The sequence below is a fragment of the Pteropus vampyrus genome, unplaced genomic scaffold (assembly GCF_000151845.1).
Source record: "Pteropus vampyrus isolate Shadow unplaced genomic scaffold, Pvam_2.0 Scaffold2, whole genome shotgun sequence".
NCBI lineage: Eukaryota > Metazoa > Chordata > Mammalia > Chiroptera > Pteropodidae > Pteropus > Pteropus vampyrus.
The window spans coordinates 27630548-27644764 of record NW_011888783.1 but is presented as its reverse complement, the minus strand read 5'-3'; the positions used below and the strand labels follow the sequence as shown (position 1 = coordinate 27644764).

At 34.0% G+C, this 14217-nt stretch overlaps 1 protein-coding gene and 1 pseudogene across 1 annotated transcript in view; one reads left to right on the top strand and one right to left on the bottom strand.

Moving 5' to 3' along the window:
* Nucleotides 1–2165: 2165 nt before the first annotated feature.
* The window catches only part of WDSUB1 (WD repeat, sterile alpha motif and U-box domain containing 1), a 59127-nt gene continuing 47075 nt past the window's right edge, over nucleotides 2166–14217 (bottom strand). Inside the window, exons 10-11 of the mRNA XM_023528485.1 lie at nucleotides 9175–9264; nucleotides 2166–2552 (exon numbers count right to left, since the gene is read on the bottom strand). Coding sequence (XP_023384253.1) covers nucleotides 2395–2552; nucleotides 9175–9264 — 248 coding nt within the window. The 3' untranslated portion in view covers nucleotides 2166–2394. The remainder of the gene's footprint in view (nucleotides 2553–9174; nucleotides 9265–14217) is intronic.
* On the top strand, nucleotides 6055–6173 carry LOC111739377 (annotated as a pseudogene).

The window sequence follows — 14217 nt, the reverse complement described above, 5'->3', positions numbered from 1 at the left end:
ATCCTGGGTGATCGTGTTACCCTAAAGAAAATCGTGAAAAGCCTATTTTTATAGTGATACTACCAAGTGCATATTTTATTTCATTTAATAATAATTTCAAACAAGGGTGACAGCGTCTAGAAATCCCCAAATATTCAAGGGTCAAAAGTAGTCTTTTTGCCTGAAATAGGAAGAAAGCACAAAGAACTTCTTATACTTATGTTCCAGAAATCTTGGTCTTTTTACTGACAACAAGCTATCTTTAGTAATTTAAATCTCAAAACATTTTGACAATACCCTGAACACTGTTAATACAAAAGTTTGATCTTCAGCACTTTTATTTCAGTTAAAAGTGTGCATTTGTCTTTATACCCACGTATTTCAAAGTAGTATGAATGAGTGAATATTAACCTGTGTTGTACTGTAATAAAATCCTGACTTGGAACCTTAAGCCTAAGTATTCCTTAATACTACTGCAGGTTATCTGGTTACTGCTATCACTAGAAGGGCTAGGTAAACTATTTTTAGTCCTTCTTTTAAAGATACATTTAAGCTAAAGGTTAAAAACAGTAGACCGAGTGGGAGGAGAAAAAGTGTTATTGGCTAACAGATAATTCTTGTTCGATGACTTTTCCTGTGAAGCTGCTAGTGACTATTAGAATTTATTATATATTACATGATTTTGATATATTCTTAGTAAAAATAAGATATTTGGTTCAATAGTAAAGTATCCTTGGGAAGCTACTTGGTCAGTCCTGAGGCCTGGGAAACTGGCAGGTGAGTGCTGCTCCGATGCAGTCCTGAATGAACGGTGAGGCCTGGAGAGTATGGCAGAGGGGTTGTGTGCTGTCCCTTCTGATGGGGTTTTGGATTTGGTTTGTCTAGTTTTTTGTTTGCTTGATCGTGGGGAGGAGCTTGTTTGGCTTTGGTTTATTTGTATACAAAACCAGAAGTACTTCACTTTGCTAAATTATTTGGCATGCTAGTTTTCAGCCAGTTTGTTTAACAAGAAACTTTTCTGGTGAAAAGTAAAAAAAAATCACCATGAACACATTTTTTAAAAAATAATCTTTTATTGTTTTTGTATAAATGACTGATTTCCAGTAATTTTTATATAAAACCAGCCAAAGTCCTTTGGAAAATAAGTCTGTTTATCAAAACAAAAGATGTTTGGTCCAATGGAGGACTTAATTTAAAAAAAATCTTATGTTAGAATTATGTTAGCATCCTTTCACTACAGACTACAACAGGAAAAAAAAAAAACCTAGAACATGTTCCCAACCATTTTTTGTCCTCATAAGAATGTGAGAAGCACATGTATAAAAAAAAAAGATACCCTTCTAGAATCAGATTGTGAATCCCAGCTATGACACAAAGGAAGTAAAATTCAGTGATACAGTAGGATGACTAAAATTGTACAAAGCAGCAATTATAAAGAAAAGGCATTTGGAGATTTCTGTGGTCGTTAGGCTTTCTACCTTTCTGTGAACATATAGCTTATTAGCTATAAGTTTATAAAATATAGGAAGAGACTAAATATATAAGGTAATTAACATTGCTTTTCCCCTTTTATTTCTGCATTTTGAAATTGTTGAACAACTACCGCGACAGTTTGGGGAATAAACACAGGGCCTGGGGCCTGCTTGCCCTTCCTATTTAATCCTAATGAGCACCCCCACTAATGGCTTCCATTCTGGAAAACAGCCTACGACAGGTATGTAAAGTCAATACATTCTCAGCTTCCTGAAGTTTTCTTCTAAGTGAATGCTTTCAAGACGTTGTATTAAATATCAGTCTACTGTGTAAAAATGTCTAGTCACCCTAGCTTAGAATATTATGTGAGAACTTTGTCTTCCACATCCTAAAAAAGGGCTACTCTGCCACTTTGTTTTTCAGCAAAGTCAACTTAATGTATTTGTGATAATTTATTCCATCTAACTTGTATGTAGGTTTCAGACAAGGAAGAAAAATTCATTACCACTTAAACATGTCAAAGTTATTTTCTCAGTTTAGTCATAAACACATCTAAAATTATTTTGCTACAAATTCTCCTTAGAAGGATTCCAAAGAGTTATCAAATGAATGGCTCTTAACTAGGATTTAATTGTTATATTCTAGATTATTCCAATCTTTGATTGTAATGGGATATGACCTATATCTAACAAGGATAAATCTGAGCATTGCAATTTAAAATCAAAGTAAGACTTTATTTCTCTACAGGTACAAAACAGTTTTCACAATAAAAATAGAAAAGAGATTAGATGTGTTATTTAGCCCATGTATTTTTAAAATATTAGTAGTTTTTTATAGGTAACTAAATTTAAGAAGTTTACCTTTCTCCTCTGTTTTGCTTTTAATAACATCTGATTACCTTTAACTCATTCAAATGAGATCACTGAGAAAATATAAACAATTTTATTTTTGATATGTCTCTAGCCATCGATTGATGGCCATTTTCAGAGTCCTATTTGGGGTAAGAACTGTTGAAGGAAGAACAAGATTTGTCATTGGACTCGTACGTTTCTTTTTGCTTATCCAATTTTCTATTGCTTCCTTTTCATATGAATAGCCATCTAAAAAAAAAACACAAAAATTATTTACAGTGTAGGAAAGAGAAGTTATGATTAAAATGAGTTAGGTATAAAAACTCCATTGCCAAGGCTTTTATTGTGATTTAAGTGGTCCTCTTGTACCACTACTCCCCAAATATTTCTACCACAACACCCTAAATTCTACCATTTAAGAGGCATTAATATTGCACAAATTACCTTGAACACTGTCCATATTTTATTGCCTTTTGAAGACTACAACTGAAAAAGAACTCTGCCGGTAATTCAGATGTAGTGGAGAGGAAGACAAGGCAATGAGCCAGGTCGAGTGGTCTTAAAGATACATTAGAAATGTTAGCTATGTGTGTAAATTAAAATGGCTAAACATGACAGGAAGGAGCCTTAGGAATAACTTGGCAAAACTTTCCAACACACTGAAAAGTGAGGGAAACAGATACGGAGAGATTATAGAATTCATCCCACTAAGGACCTGACACTAAAGGGATTTATGATACAAAAAGTAAAATTAAGATCCACTGGCTAAAATTTTTAATATCACGTTCTTGAAAATTCTTTGCACATATAAAGACTGGAGCTTTTGCTTCACTATACCTTTTTATACTGGTAGCTCTTTCTCAAACTGAAAGGCTTCCTAATTACTTGTACATGTTAACCTATTCGCTTTAATCTACAATGCACACAATTGTTTCAGACTAACAATGGCAGTATATTACTAACATAAGGGATCCACTGAGGTTGTCTAATTACAATACTGTGTTTGAAAATCACTTGAAAAAAATTGTCCTGTTTGATTATGTTACCAGCTCGACATACAATTTGGTCCATTTGCTTCCCTTTTTATCCTAATTTTTAGAGATTGGTTTGGTTTTCATGATTTAACTGTAAGACATTTAAGTGGTTTTGAAGTTAAAATTACAAAACAAGGTACATTCAGAGGAGTCTATCTCTAATCCATGTTCCCTCCCTTCTCTTGTAGGTAACCATGTATATTACTTTTTATCATTTTCTTTTTGAAAATACAAGCAAGTGTATGTGTACACACACAGTATATACGCATTCTTACATAAAAGCTAGCATGCTGTATACTATTTTGGATGGTTTGTTTTCTACTTAACTATGCCTTGCATGTTTATTTCTCTTGCAGTATTCCATAGTATGGATGTATTAATGGACATCTGGGTCGTTTCCATTCTTTGCCTTTTACAAATAGTGCTGCAATGAACAGTCTTATTTTGGGGAGATTTCAGAAGTAGAACTGCTACATCAAAGGGTAAACATATATAATTTTGCTACGTATGCCAATGTTCCATAGGAATTCTCCCATTTTTTAAAAATTCCTACTAACAATATTGATGAGAATTCCTTTTCCCTGGAGCCTCACCAAAATAATATGTTGTCAAACTGTATTTTTTCCAGTCTCTCATGAGTAACAGTATAGTATATCAGGTGGTTTTAATTTATTATGAAAGAGAACATTTTTCATATGTTTAAGAACTATTTACTTTTTCTTGTCCTATGAACTGACTTCTATTTTTGGCCTATTTTTCTACTGGGTTGCTCTTAGGAAGATTTTTTAATTGAGATATAATCGACAACATATTGCATAACATAATTAAATATATGATTAAATATATGTAGTGAAATGATCACAATAAGTCTAGTAAACATCTTTCACCACACACAGTTACAAATTTTTTCCTTTTGTGATGAGAAACTTTTAAGACTTCTCTTAGCAACTTTCTAATATACAATACAGTATTATTAACTATAGTCACCATGCCGTACATTACATCCCCAGGACATATGAATTTTATAACTGGAGGTTTCCCAAACACTCCCCTAACCCCCTCCCTACCACCAATCTGTTCTCTGGATTTATGTCTTGTTTTAGATTCCACATATAAATGAGATCCTATGGTATTTGTCTGTCTTTATCTGACTTATTTTACTTAGCACAATGCTCTCAGGGTCCATCTATGATATTACAAATGTTAGAATTTCCTTTTTCATAAAGAAAATATACATTTTCTTTATCCATTCATCCACTGCTGGACACAGGTTATTTACATGGCTGTTGTAAATAATGTTGCAAGGAATAGGGGGTGGTGTGCACATAGCTTTTTGAGTTAGTGATTTCGCTTCTTTCAGATAAATACCCAGAAGTAGAATTGCTGGATCATATGGTAGCTCTATTTTTAAAGAAACCTCCATACTGTTTTCTGTAGTGGCTGCACCAATTTACATTCCCATCAACAGTGTTTAAGGGTTCCCTTTTCTCCACAACTTCGCCAACACTTTTTTTTGATAGCCATTTTTGACAGGTGTGAGGTGGTATCTTTTATGGTTTGATTTAGAAAATAGATATTTAGAAAAAATGTCTCTTCAGTTTTTTTTTCCTCTTTGCTGTTGAGTGATATACATTCTTTATATATTTTGGATATTAACTATTGTCAGATATGTGATTTGCAAATATTTTCTCCATTCAGTAAGTTGCCTTTTCATTTTATTGGTTTCCTCTGCTGTACAGCAGCTTTTTAGTTGGATGTCATCCTCCTTGTTTATTTTTGCTTTGCTGCCTTTAAAAGTCATCACAAAGACCTATGTCAAGCAGCTTACCACCTCTGTTTTCTTGTAGGAGTTTTGTAGTTTCAGGTCTTATATTCAAGTCTTTAATTTGAGTTGATTTGTGTATATGGTATAAGATAGCAGACCAGTTTCATTCTGTTGCATATGGCTGTCTAGTTTTCCCAGCACCATTTATTGAAGAGCCTATACTTTCTCCACCGTATATTCCTGGTTCTTTTGTTGTAAGTTGACCTTACGTGTGTGGTTTATTTATGGGCTCTTTATTCTGTTCCATTGCTCTATGTGTCTGTTTTTCCACCAGTATGATACTGTTTTGATTACTATAGCTTTGTAATAAAGTTTAAGATAGGAATCGTACCTCCGGCTGTGTTCTTTCTCAAGATCACTTTGGCTATTAGGGGTCTTTTGTAGTTCCATACAAATTTTAGGATTGTTCTCTTTCTGTGGAAAATGCCACTGGAATTTTAATAGGTATTGCATTGAATCTGTATATAGCTCTGGGTAGAATGGATATTTTAAGAATATTCTTATCCATGAGCAAAGGTTATCTTGCCATTTATTTGTGCCTTCTTCAATTTCTTTATCAATGTCATATAGTTTTCAGTGTATAGGTCTTTCACCTCTGATTAAATTCTTAGGTATTTTATTCTTTTAAATGTTATTGTAAATGGGACTGTTTTAATTTTTCTTTTTGGTAGCTTGTAGGTAGTATACAGAAATACAAATGATTTTTGTATCTTGCAATTTTACTAAATTTGTTCTAACAGTCTTTTGGTAGAGTCTTTAGGGTTTTCTATATGTGGTATCGTGTCATCTGCAAATACAGACAGTTTTACTTCTCTCTTTCCAACCTGGATGCCTTTTATTGCCTGATCTGGCTAGGACTTCCAATACTATGTTAAATAAGTGGTGAGAGTGCGTCTATGGCCATGCTACCCTGAACAAGCCCAATCCTGTCTGTTCTCAGAAGCTAAGCAGGGTCAGACCTGGTTAGTACTTGGATGGGAGACCACCTAGGAAGACCTGGTGCTGTAGGCATAAAAAATAAAAAAATAAGGGATTGTAAGCTGACAAGGTCCTTGCAATCTGTGAGATCAACCAAGGGTTGCCTTGCCAAAAAAAGAAAAAAGGTGAGAGTAGGCATCCTTGTCTTGTTCCTGATCTTAGAGGAAAAGCTTTTGGCTTGTCATATATGGTCTTTGTTAAGGTATGTTCCCTCATCCACTTTGCTGAGAGTTTTAATCATAAATAGATGTTGAATTTTGTCAAAAGCTTTTTATACATCTATTGAGATAATCATGTGATTTTTATCCTTCCTTTTGTTAATGTGGTGTATCACTTTGATTTACAAGTATTGAACCATCCTTGCATTGCTGGAATAAATCTCACTTGATCATGGTGTATGATCCTTTTAATGCACTGAATATGGTTTGTTATTTTGAGGATTTTTCATCAATGTTCATGAGAGATATTGGTCTAATTTTCTTGTAGTTTCCTTATCTGGTTAATGCTGGCCTTGTAAAATGGGTTTAGAAGAGTTCTCACTTCTGTTTTTGGAAAGAGTTTGAGAAGGATTAGTATTCTTTAAATGTTAGATTTACTTTTTATATCTATGGACTATTAACACTTCAGCAATTTTTCACATTTCTTTTGGATTTTGATTCCAGGTCAGGAAGTATCCCTATTTCCACCAAGTTATTTTCTTCTGGGATTTGTAAAGTTACCTTTTTTATGTTTTTGTTCCACTTAAAATTATTTTAGATGTACAGTATAAGAGATGAAGCCAGTTCTATCCTTTTCCATATGGCTAGTTGTCAGAATACCTACCACTTATTTGAATTATTTTTCCCCACTGATGTGAAATGCCATTTTCATTATTCACTAAATTTCCAAATGCACTTGGATCAATTTCTGAATTTTTAAATTATTTTCCGTTGGTCTGTCTATTCATGTGACCATCCCACACTGTGTTATTTATAGAGACTTTATAACATTCTCATATCTAGTAAAGCTAGCAAGACTCAATTTTCTAGGTGGTTGTGTGTTCTTTCTAGTGGAACCACCTGAATCTCTAGTACGAAACCTAATAGTCTTCCTATCTATCAATCACAATGCAATGCTTTCCATTTGTTCCAGGTATACTTTACAGCTATGTTTCACACTTAAATTTTGCATAATTATGTCTAGGGTTTTCTTAAATCTTCCATTTACCTTTTAAAAGCTTTTTTTTCACACTCACATGAAGGCTATTTCTCTTTTGCTAAATGCTGATTAGCTCTCTTAAGCTATTATCTCTCAGCTCCCAACCTAAATGATGCTGAGAGGCATGCTGAGGCCAGGATACTACAAGCCACATTTCTGCTTTGCCAGCTGGCTCCCTGTTAGATCTTGGAATAGGATCTTCTAAAGGGAGACAAAGACAGGGTGAAGGCTCTTCCCAGTATGTGCCTGGCCATGGCCCTTCATCTGGCAGGGATAGTTGGTTACACTCCAGATTTGCTTCATTGTTGGCACTGCCTAAAATTCTTATCCTCCCCCTTTAGAGAAACTAGCACCAGCTGGGTAGCTCTTCCTTCTTAGAGGCCTGGTTCTGAGAGATCCATGTGAAGCTCTGATATGCCTTTTAATAGTACTGTGAAATATTGTGAGTTCAATGACCTTTAATTCATTTCCCACTAGGCTCAATAATAGCATGTTTTTAACCTTCAGGTAAAAAGGACTCACTTTTGTTTCTGCTGGTGGCAGTGTTTAAATATGGTTATGAATGGCTTGTGTTCAAAAAGATGTATTCTTTATTCTGAACTGAGAAGTATGATCAAGTCTATTACTGTGCTTTCTCCTCATTGTCCATAGTTTCTACTTTATGAAAACTGTTGCTGTGTTTAGAATTGCCTAGCTAAATGGTTATCTTCACCGAGAATCATGGTCTTTTTAAATTCTGGGAAGGTCTTAATTCTCCTTTTGTCGGCAAGTATGTTACCCCTTTAGTTGCAATTGTCTCATTTTCGCCTATCTCTAAACTTTCTGAATCCTTGTTTTAGCTTGAAGCACTTTGTTAGCTAATCTTTAGGAATGAGTCAAGCAAAAATTGTTCAAGATTACCATTATGTTCGATAATAGTGCTATCATTCTTATAATTCCTTTTTATATTTATCATATAGTATTTTGTTACCTTCAAGTGAAGTCCCTTAGTGAGGTTTTCCTTGAATGTTTGTGGTAGCATTAAATAAAATGTCAAACCACTCTGGAAAGTACAAGTTATCTACTGTAGGGAAGTCAGTTACACTGGCCCTAGTTTACCCCAAGTTTAATATCACCTTTCCATGGCATTATAGTGATTCTTTGAAATAATCAACAGTTTTCTACTGGTGACACATTTGATGAACAGAGAAAACAAGAATTCTAAGTGGACCCACAGCACTGCTAATTAAACAGTTTGAGACTGTTCTACCAAAGTTCATCCCAAAGTAGCAGGAGGAATTATCAGTGATACAGAACCTTTTATGTATGAATGAAACTATTTTATTGTAACTAAAAACAACTGCAGCTGACTCAATATTGATACTCCTGGGTTCTTTAATCATATATGAAGTTTTCTGCAACTAGTTAGCTTATTTGAAATCAAATAGTGCATATTACATTCAGTATTAACTAAGTTTGCTTGTTTTTCACTACCTTATTTTCATCCAATTAGTACCATCTGACTTGCTATAAGCCAAGATACCAAGAACTGTACAGAAAGTTCTAGGAAGTAATTAAGCTCCATTCACAAAATCTTATTTTAAATCAGTTTAATATACTCAGATGAATTGGTTCTGGTAAAATACCAAAATAATACCTATTATAAGATTTTCATACCTTAGAATTCCATTTCTGACAGATTAAACCCCAAAATTTCTTGCTACACTAAATAGTGACTAAAAGAAGCAACTCTTTACATGGATTTGAAACTTCTAGGTTCAGATAGCTTCACCCTAGTGAAAGGTTCAAGGGAAAAATATTAGCTCACAGACCCGGGCTCTGAATTTATGCTACCCACCTGTGGTCCTGGGAAACGGACAAAGCAAACCCAACACCTCTGGAGCTACATACCCTCTTCCCACACTGGAAGTCCACAGGTAACACTCGACTGAAGATGAGAATACAAAGGGAACACACTCAGACAACAAAGAGCAGGATTAGGATCCCACATAGCTCAGAAAACGAAAACATACAAACTGTAAGTACTTCTAAAATCTAAGAAACAGTATACTATGAAAAAATATTTTGACATACTCAGCTGAGTATTAAACTGTACCAGGGCACTGTTACCTATATTAACTCAATCTTCACAACCTTAGGGAGAAATTGATGCATGGCCTGAATAACCCCAAGGCTACAGTAGGGAGTGACAGAGCTGGGGTATAAACCCAAGCAGTCTGGCTCCAGTGCCTATGCCCGTAATCTACATGCTACATCAGATTTCCAGAAATAACAAATACAGTCAGAAAACAAGCTTTAAATAACATTAAGAATAGAAGGCTGGTAGGAAGGTCTGAGAAAGTTACCTAAAAAGTCTAAAGAGGTACATAGAATGGCTGAATTGATAAAAGGCCCTAAATTCCATTCAAGTGGCACTATGCACCCTGAACGAGAAATATGTATCAAAGAAAAAAATATCAGCATGAAACTGACATTGCACTGCAACAAGAGAAGCCAGAGAGTGTGTCCTTGCTTTATAATTGAGACAAAACAAAACTTTAGAGAAAAAGCAAATTGGTCAGATAGTTTATTAGGTTTTTACAATTTTGAAATAATGAATTAACATTTAAATTGTTAAGAATAGACCTAAAAGAACAGATGAAATGCCTAATTGTCATTTCTACTCCTTACCCCCAAACTTAACATTTAGGTTTTCTGTAATTCTAATCAAATCAAAATGTTGATTTTTCTTTTGTTGAATAACAAAATGATTCTCAAATGTATTTGGAAATCTAAATGAGCAAAAATTAGACAATTTTAAAAAATAATGAACATAATAAAATTTAAAAATATAGCTGTGCCTAAGTGTACCTGTATATACTATAAGGATTTTTTCTACAGAATTACTTGGAGAACAATGTCTATCAACAGAGTAAATTTATGGCATAACATAACATGAAATAACTATCCTATAATAGAGAATGAAGTAGTTCTGAATATATACTGACAAGGTATACTGATATATTAAATAAAAGCAATTTTTTCAAAATATGGTGTTTTTCACCAAGCACGTGCTCCTTTCATAACTTAAAAGGATGTATGAATAAAAATACTGTATAAGAATACTAAACTATAGGCAGAAACGGGTCTTGGAAAATTTTGAGGCAGTCAATTCAATAGATATATAAAGTACAGGGCTTCCAGAGTACCAGTGGGAAAAGGAAACTAGAAGATGGCGGCAAACTAAATTCGAAACATGCTAGCAGGAATTATCTCACACAGATATATCACAATATAGAGAAATCAATTCTATTAAAGATGAGGACTATTTTTTAAAAATCAACTGTATGTTTTCCACAGAGAGAACACCTCTAAAACAAAGTAACACAGGAAAGCTAAAAATAGTGACTCTTCTAGGATTTTGCTAAGTGAAAAAACTAGTCCCAAGAAGTTATTTACAGTATGATTCCATTCATATAACACTTTTGAAATGACCAAATTTTAGAAATGGACTGGTGAAGGTGAGAAAAGAGAAGGCAGGTGATGGATATAGTTATAAAAAGGCAACAGCAGGGGTCCTTGTAGGTTGGGAACTGTTCTGTCTTTACCAGTGGGTTGATGCTCAAACCTCCAAAAAGGGACAAAATTGTGTAGAACTTAAAATACATGTAAAACTGGAAAAATAAGATTTGTGGATTACATCAGTGTTGCCAGTGGGGTAACTGGACAAATTATACAAGTCTGTTAGAATTGCACATGAATCTACAATTGCTTTAATAAAAATAAGTGAGTGGTACTACAAAGGTCAAACTGAAAGACACACTTAAAGCTATAGAGCAACTAGAATTCTCATACACTGCTGGTGAAAGTGTAAAAGAATTCGTCCACTCTGAATATCTGTATATCTACGCCTAAGAATATACCCAATAAAAATGCATATGTATGTTCACCAAAAAAACATGAATAAAGGTTTAGGGCAGCATTGGTTATAACAGCCAACAATGACTATCAACAGTAGAATGGATAAATTGTATATTCACCCATGAGAACAATTACTGCTTTGTGCAACAATGTGAATAAATCACAAAAACATGGCGCTTAACGAAAGAAGTTTGACCTAAAAGAGATTAATCATAAGTACATTTTTATTAAACTATGGTAAAAGTCAGGATATTGATTATCCTTGGTGAAAGATATTCACTATGTGAAAATTTAAGATGCACACTTATGGTTTAGAAAAAGATTGAAAGACAGCATGCAGCTATAAACAAAAAGCAAGAGACCCAAGATTAAAACAAGACAAAATACATTAAGTGATGCCAACGAGACTATTTTAAGGTCATAAAAACTGCAAACCTCCAAGAAAAAGCATTCACAAATATAATTTGATAGACTAACCTATTAAAAGCTAGATCTGAATTCATAACAATGTGTAGTTAAAAACTCCTACAAAAAAAAACCCACACCTGGATGACTTACTTCACTGATAAGCTTTATCAAATTTTTAATGAAAAAAAATTCTACCAATAACCTGAGGCCAGAATTACCCTCATAACAGGACAGTTGTTACAAGAGAGCTACAACTAACATATCTTATGAACAGATACAAAAATACTGCAAATATTACATCAAATCTAGCAATATGTAGTAAGATAATTCAAAACCTAAAGACTCCACAAAAAATGTATAATTAATTCAGCAAAGTTGCAGGATACAAAAATTAACATACAAAATCACTTATGGTTCCATACACTAAAGAATTTAAAGAGGAAATTAAAGAAATTCCATTTACAAATAGCATCACAAAGAATACTTAGGTAAATAAGCAAGAAAGCGAAAGACTATACACTGAAAACTATAAAACTGCTAAAAGAAATCAAAGATACAGAAGTAAAGATATCCTGTGTTCATGGGTTGGGAGACTCAACAGTTAAAATTCTCATGTTATCCAAAGCAATTACAGAGTCAATGCAATGCCTATCAAAATCAGTGACATTTTTTGCAGAAATAGAAAAATCTATCCTAAAATTCATATGGATTTGCAAGGGATCTGAACAGCCAAAACAAAGTTGGACAACTCACTTTCTGAATTCAAAAGTTACTACAAATAGACAGTAATCAGAACAGTGTGGTACTGGAATAAAGACAGACATGTAGACCAACAGAATACAGAGTCCAGAAATAAACCTTCACACGTATAGTAAATGTTTTCAAAAAGGGTGCCAAGACCATTCAATGGGGGAAAAAACACTTCAACAAATGTACTGGGAAAACTAGATATCTATGTACATATGAAAGAATGAAGTTGGATCATTATCTTACACCATATACAAAATTTAACTCAAAATGGATCAAAGACCTAAATGTAGGAACTAAGACAATATTAACTCAGGAGAAAACATACGGGGAATGCTTCATGACATTGGATTTGGTAATGATATCTTGAAATGACACCAAAAGCACAGGCAAAAAGGTAAACTGGACTTCACCAAAAATAAACACTTCTGTATCAAAGGACTCTAACAGTGAAAAGGCAACCCATGAAATGAGAGATATATTTGCAAATCATACATCTGATAAGAGATCGATATCCAGAATATACAAAGAACTCCTATAACTCAACAACAAAGAAAACCAGACTGAAAAATGGGCAAAGGAATTCAATAGATATTCCTCCAAAGAAAATATACAAAATAGCTGATAAGCACATAAGATGCTCAACAATCTAATCATTAGGGAAATGCAAATCAAAACCACAATTAGAAAGACAATAGGTATGAGGTATCATGAAAAAAAGTATTGGCAAAGATGTAGAAAAATTGGAACACTTTGTGAATTGCTACTGGGAATATAAAATGGTGCAGCTACTGTGGAAATGGTATGGTGATTCCTCAAAAAAAAATATATATCTAGAATTACTGTATGACCCAACAATTCCACTTCTGGGTATGTATCCAAAAGAAATGAAAGCATGGACTTGAGCAGATATTTGTACATCCATGTTCACAGCAGCATTATTCACAGTAGCCAAATGGTGCAAACAATCCAAATATCCATAGTTAGATGATTGGATAAACTAAATGTAGTATATACATACAATTGAATATTATTCGGCTTTAAAAAGGAAAGAAATTCTGACACATGCTACAATGTGGATGAACCTTGAAGGCATTATGCTAAGTACCAAACACAAATACTGCATGATTCCACCTATATGAGGTATCTATAATAGTCAAATTTAGAGAAATAAAGACTGGTAGTTACCAGTGGCTGGGGGAAGGGGAAAATGGCAGCTATTACTTAATGGGTATAGTTTCAGTTTTGCATGATGAAAAGAGTTCTGGACTTGAATGGTGGTGATGGTTGCACAACACTGTGAATGTACTTAATATCAAGGAACTGCACACTCATTGTTAAAATTGTAAATTTTGTGTGTGTGTCTGTGTCTCCGTGTCTGTGTATGTGTGTGTGTCTGTGTGTGTCCGTGTCTGTGTGTATTAGCGCCATTTAAAAAATCAATGAATGGAATTGTGGCAGGTAGAATAATGGCCCCACAAATTTATCTGTACTAATCCTGGAACTTGTGAATATGTTACATGGCAAAAGGGCAAAAAAGTTGCTAAGCACCAGATTTTAAGATAGAAAATTATACTAGATTATCCCGAACAGCCCAATATCATCTCGTGAGTTCTTAAATACAGAAGAGTAAAGTAGACCAAAGAGATGCAATGTGATGCAAAGAGATACAACCCATTACTGTTGGGTTTGAAAGATGCAGAAAGGCCACAAGCCAAGGAATTTGACCACCTCTAGAAGCCAGTGGATTAGTTTCCTATTGCTTCAATATCAAATTGATGACTTAAAACAACACAATTTGTTATCTTACAGTTCTGCAGATCAG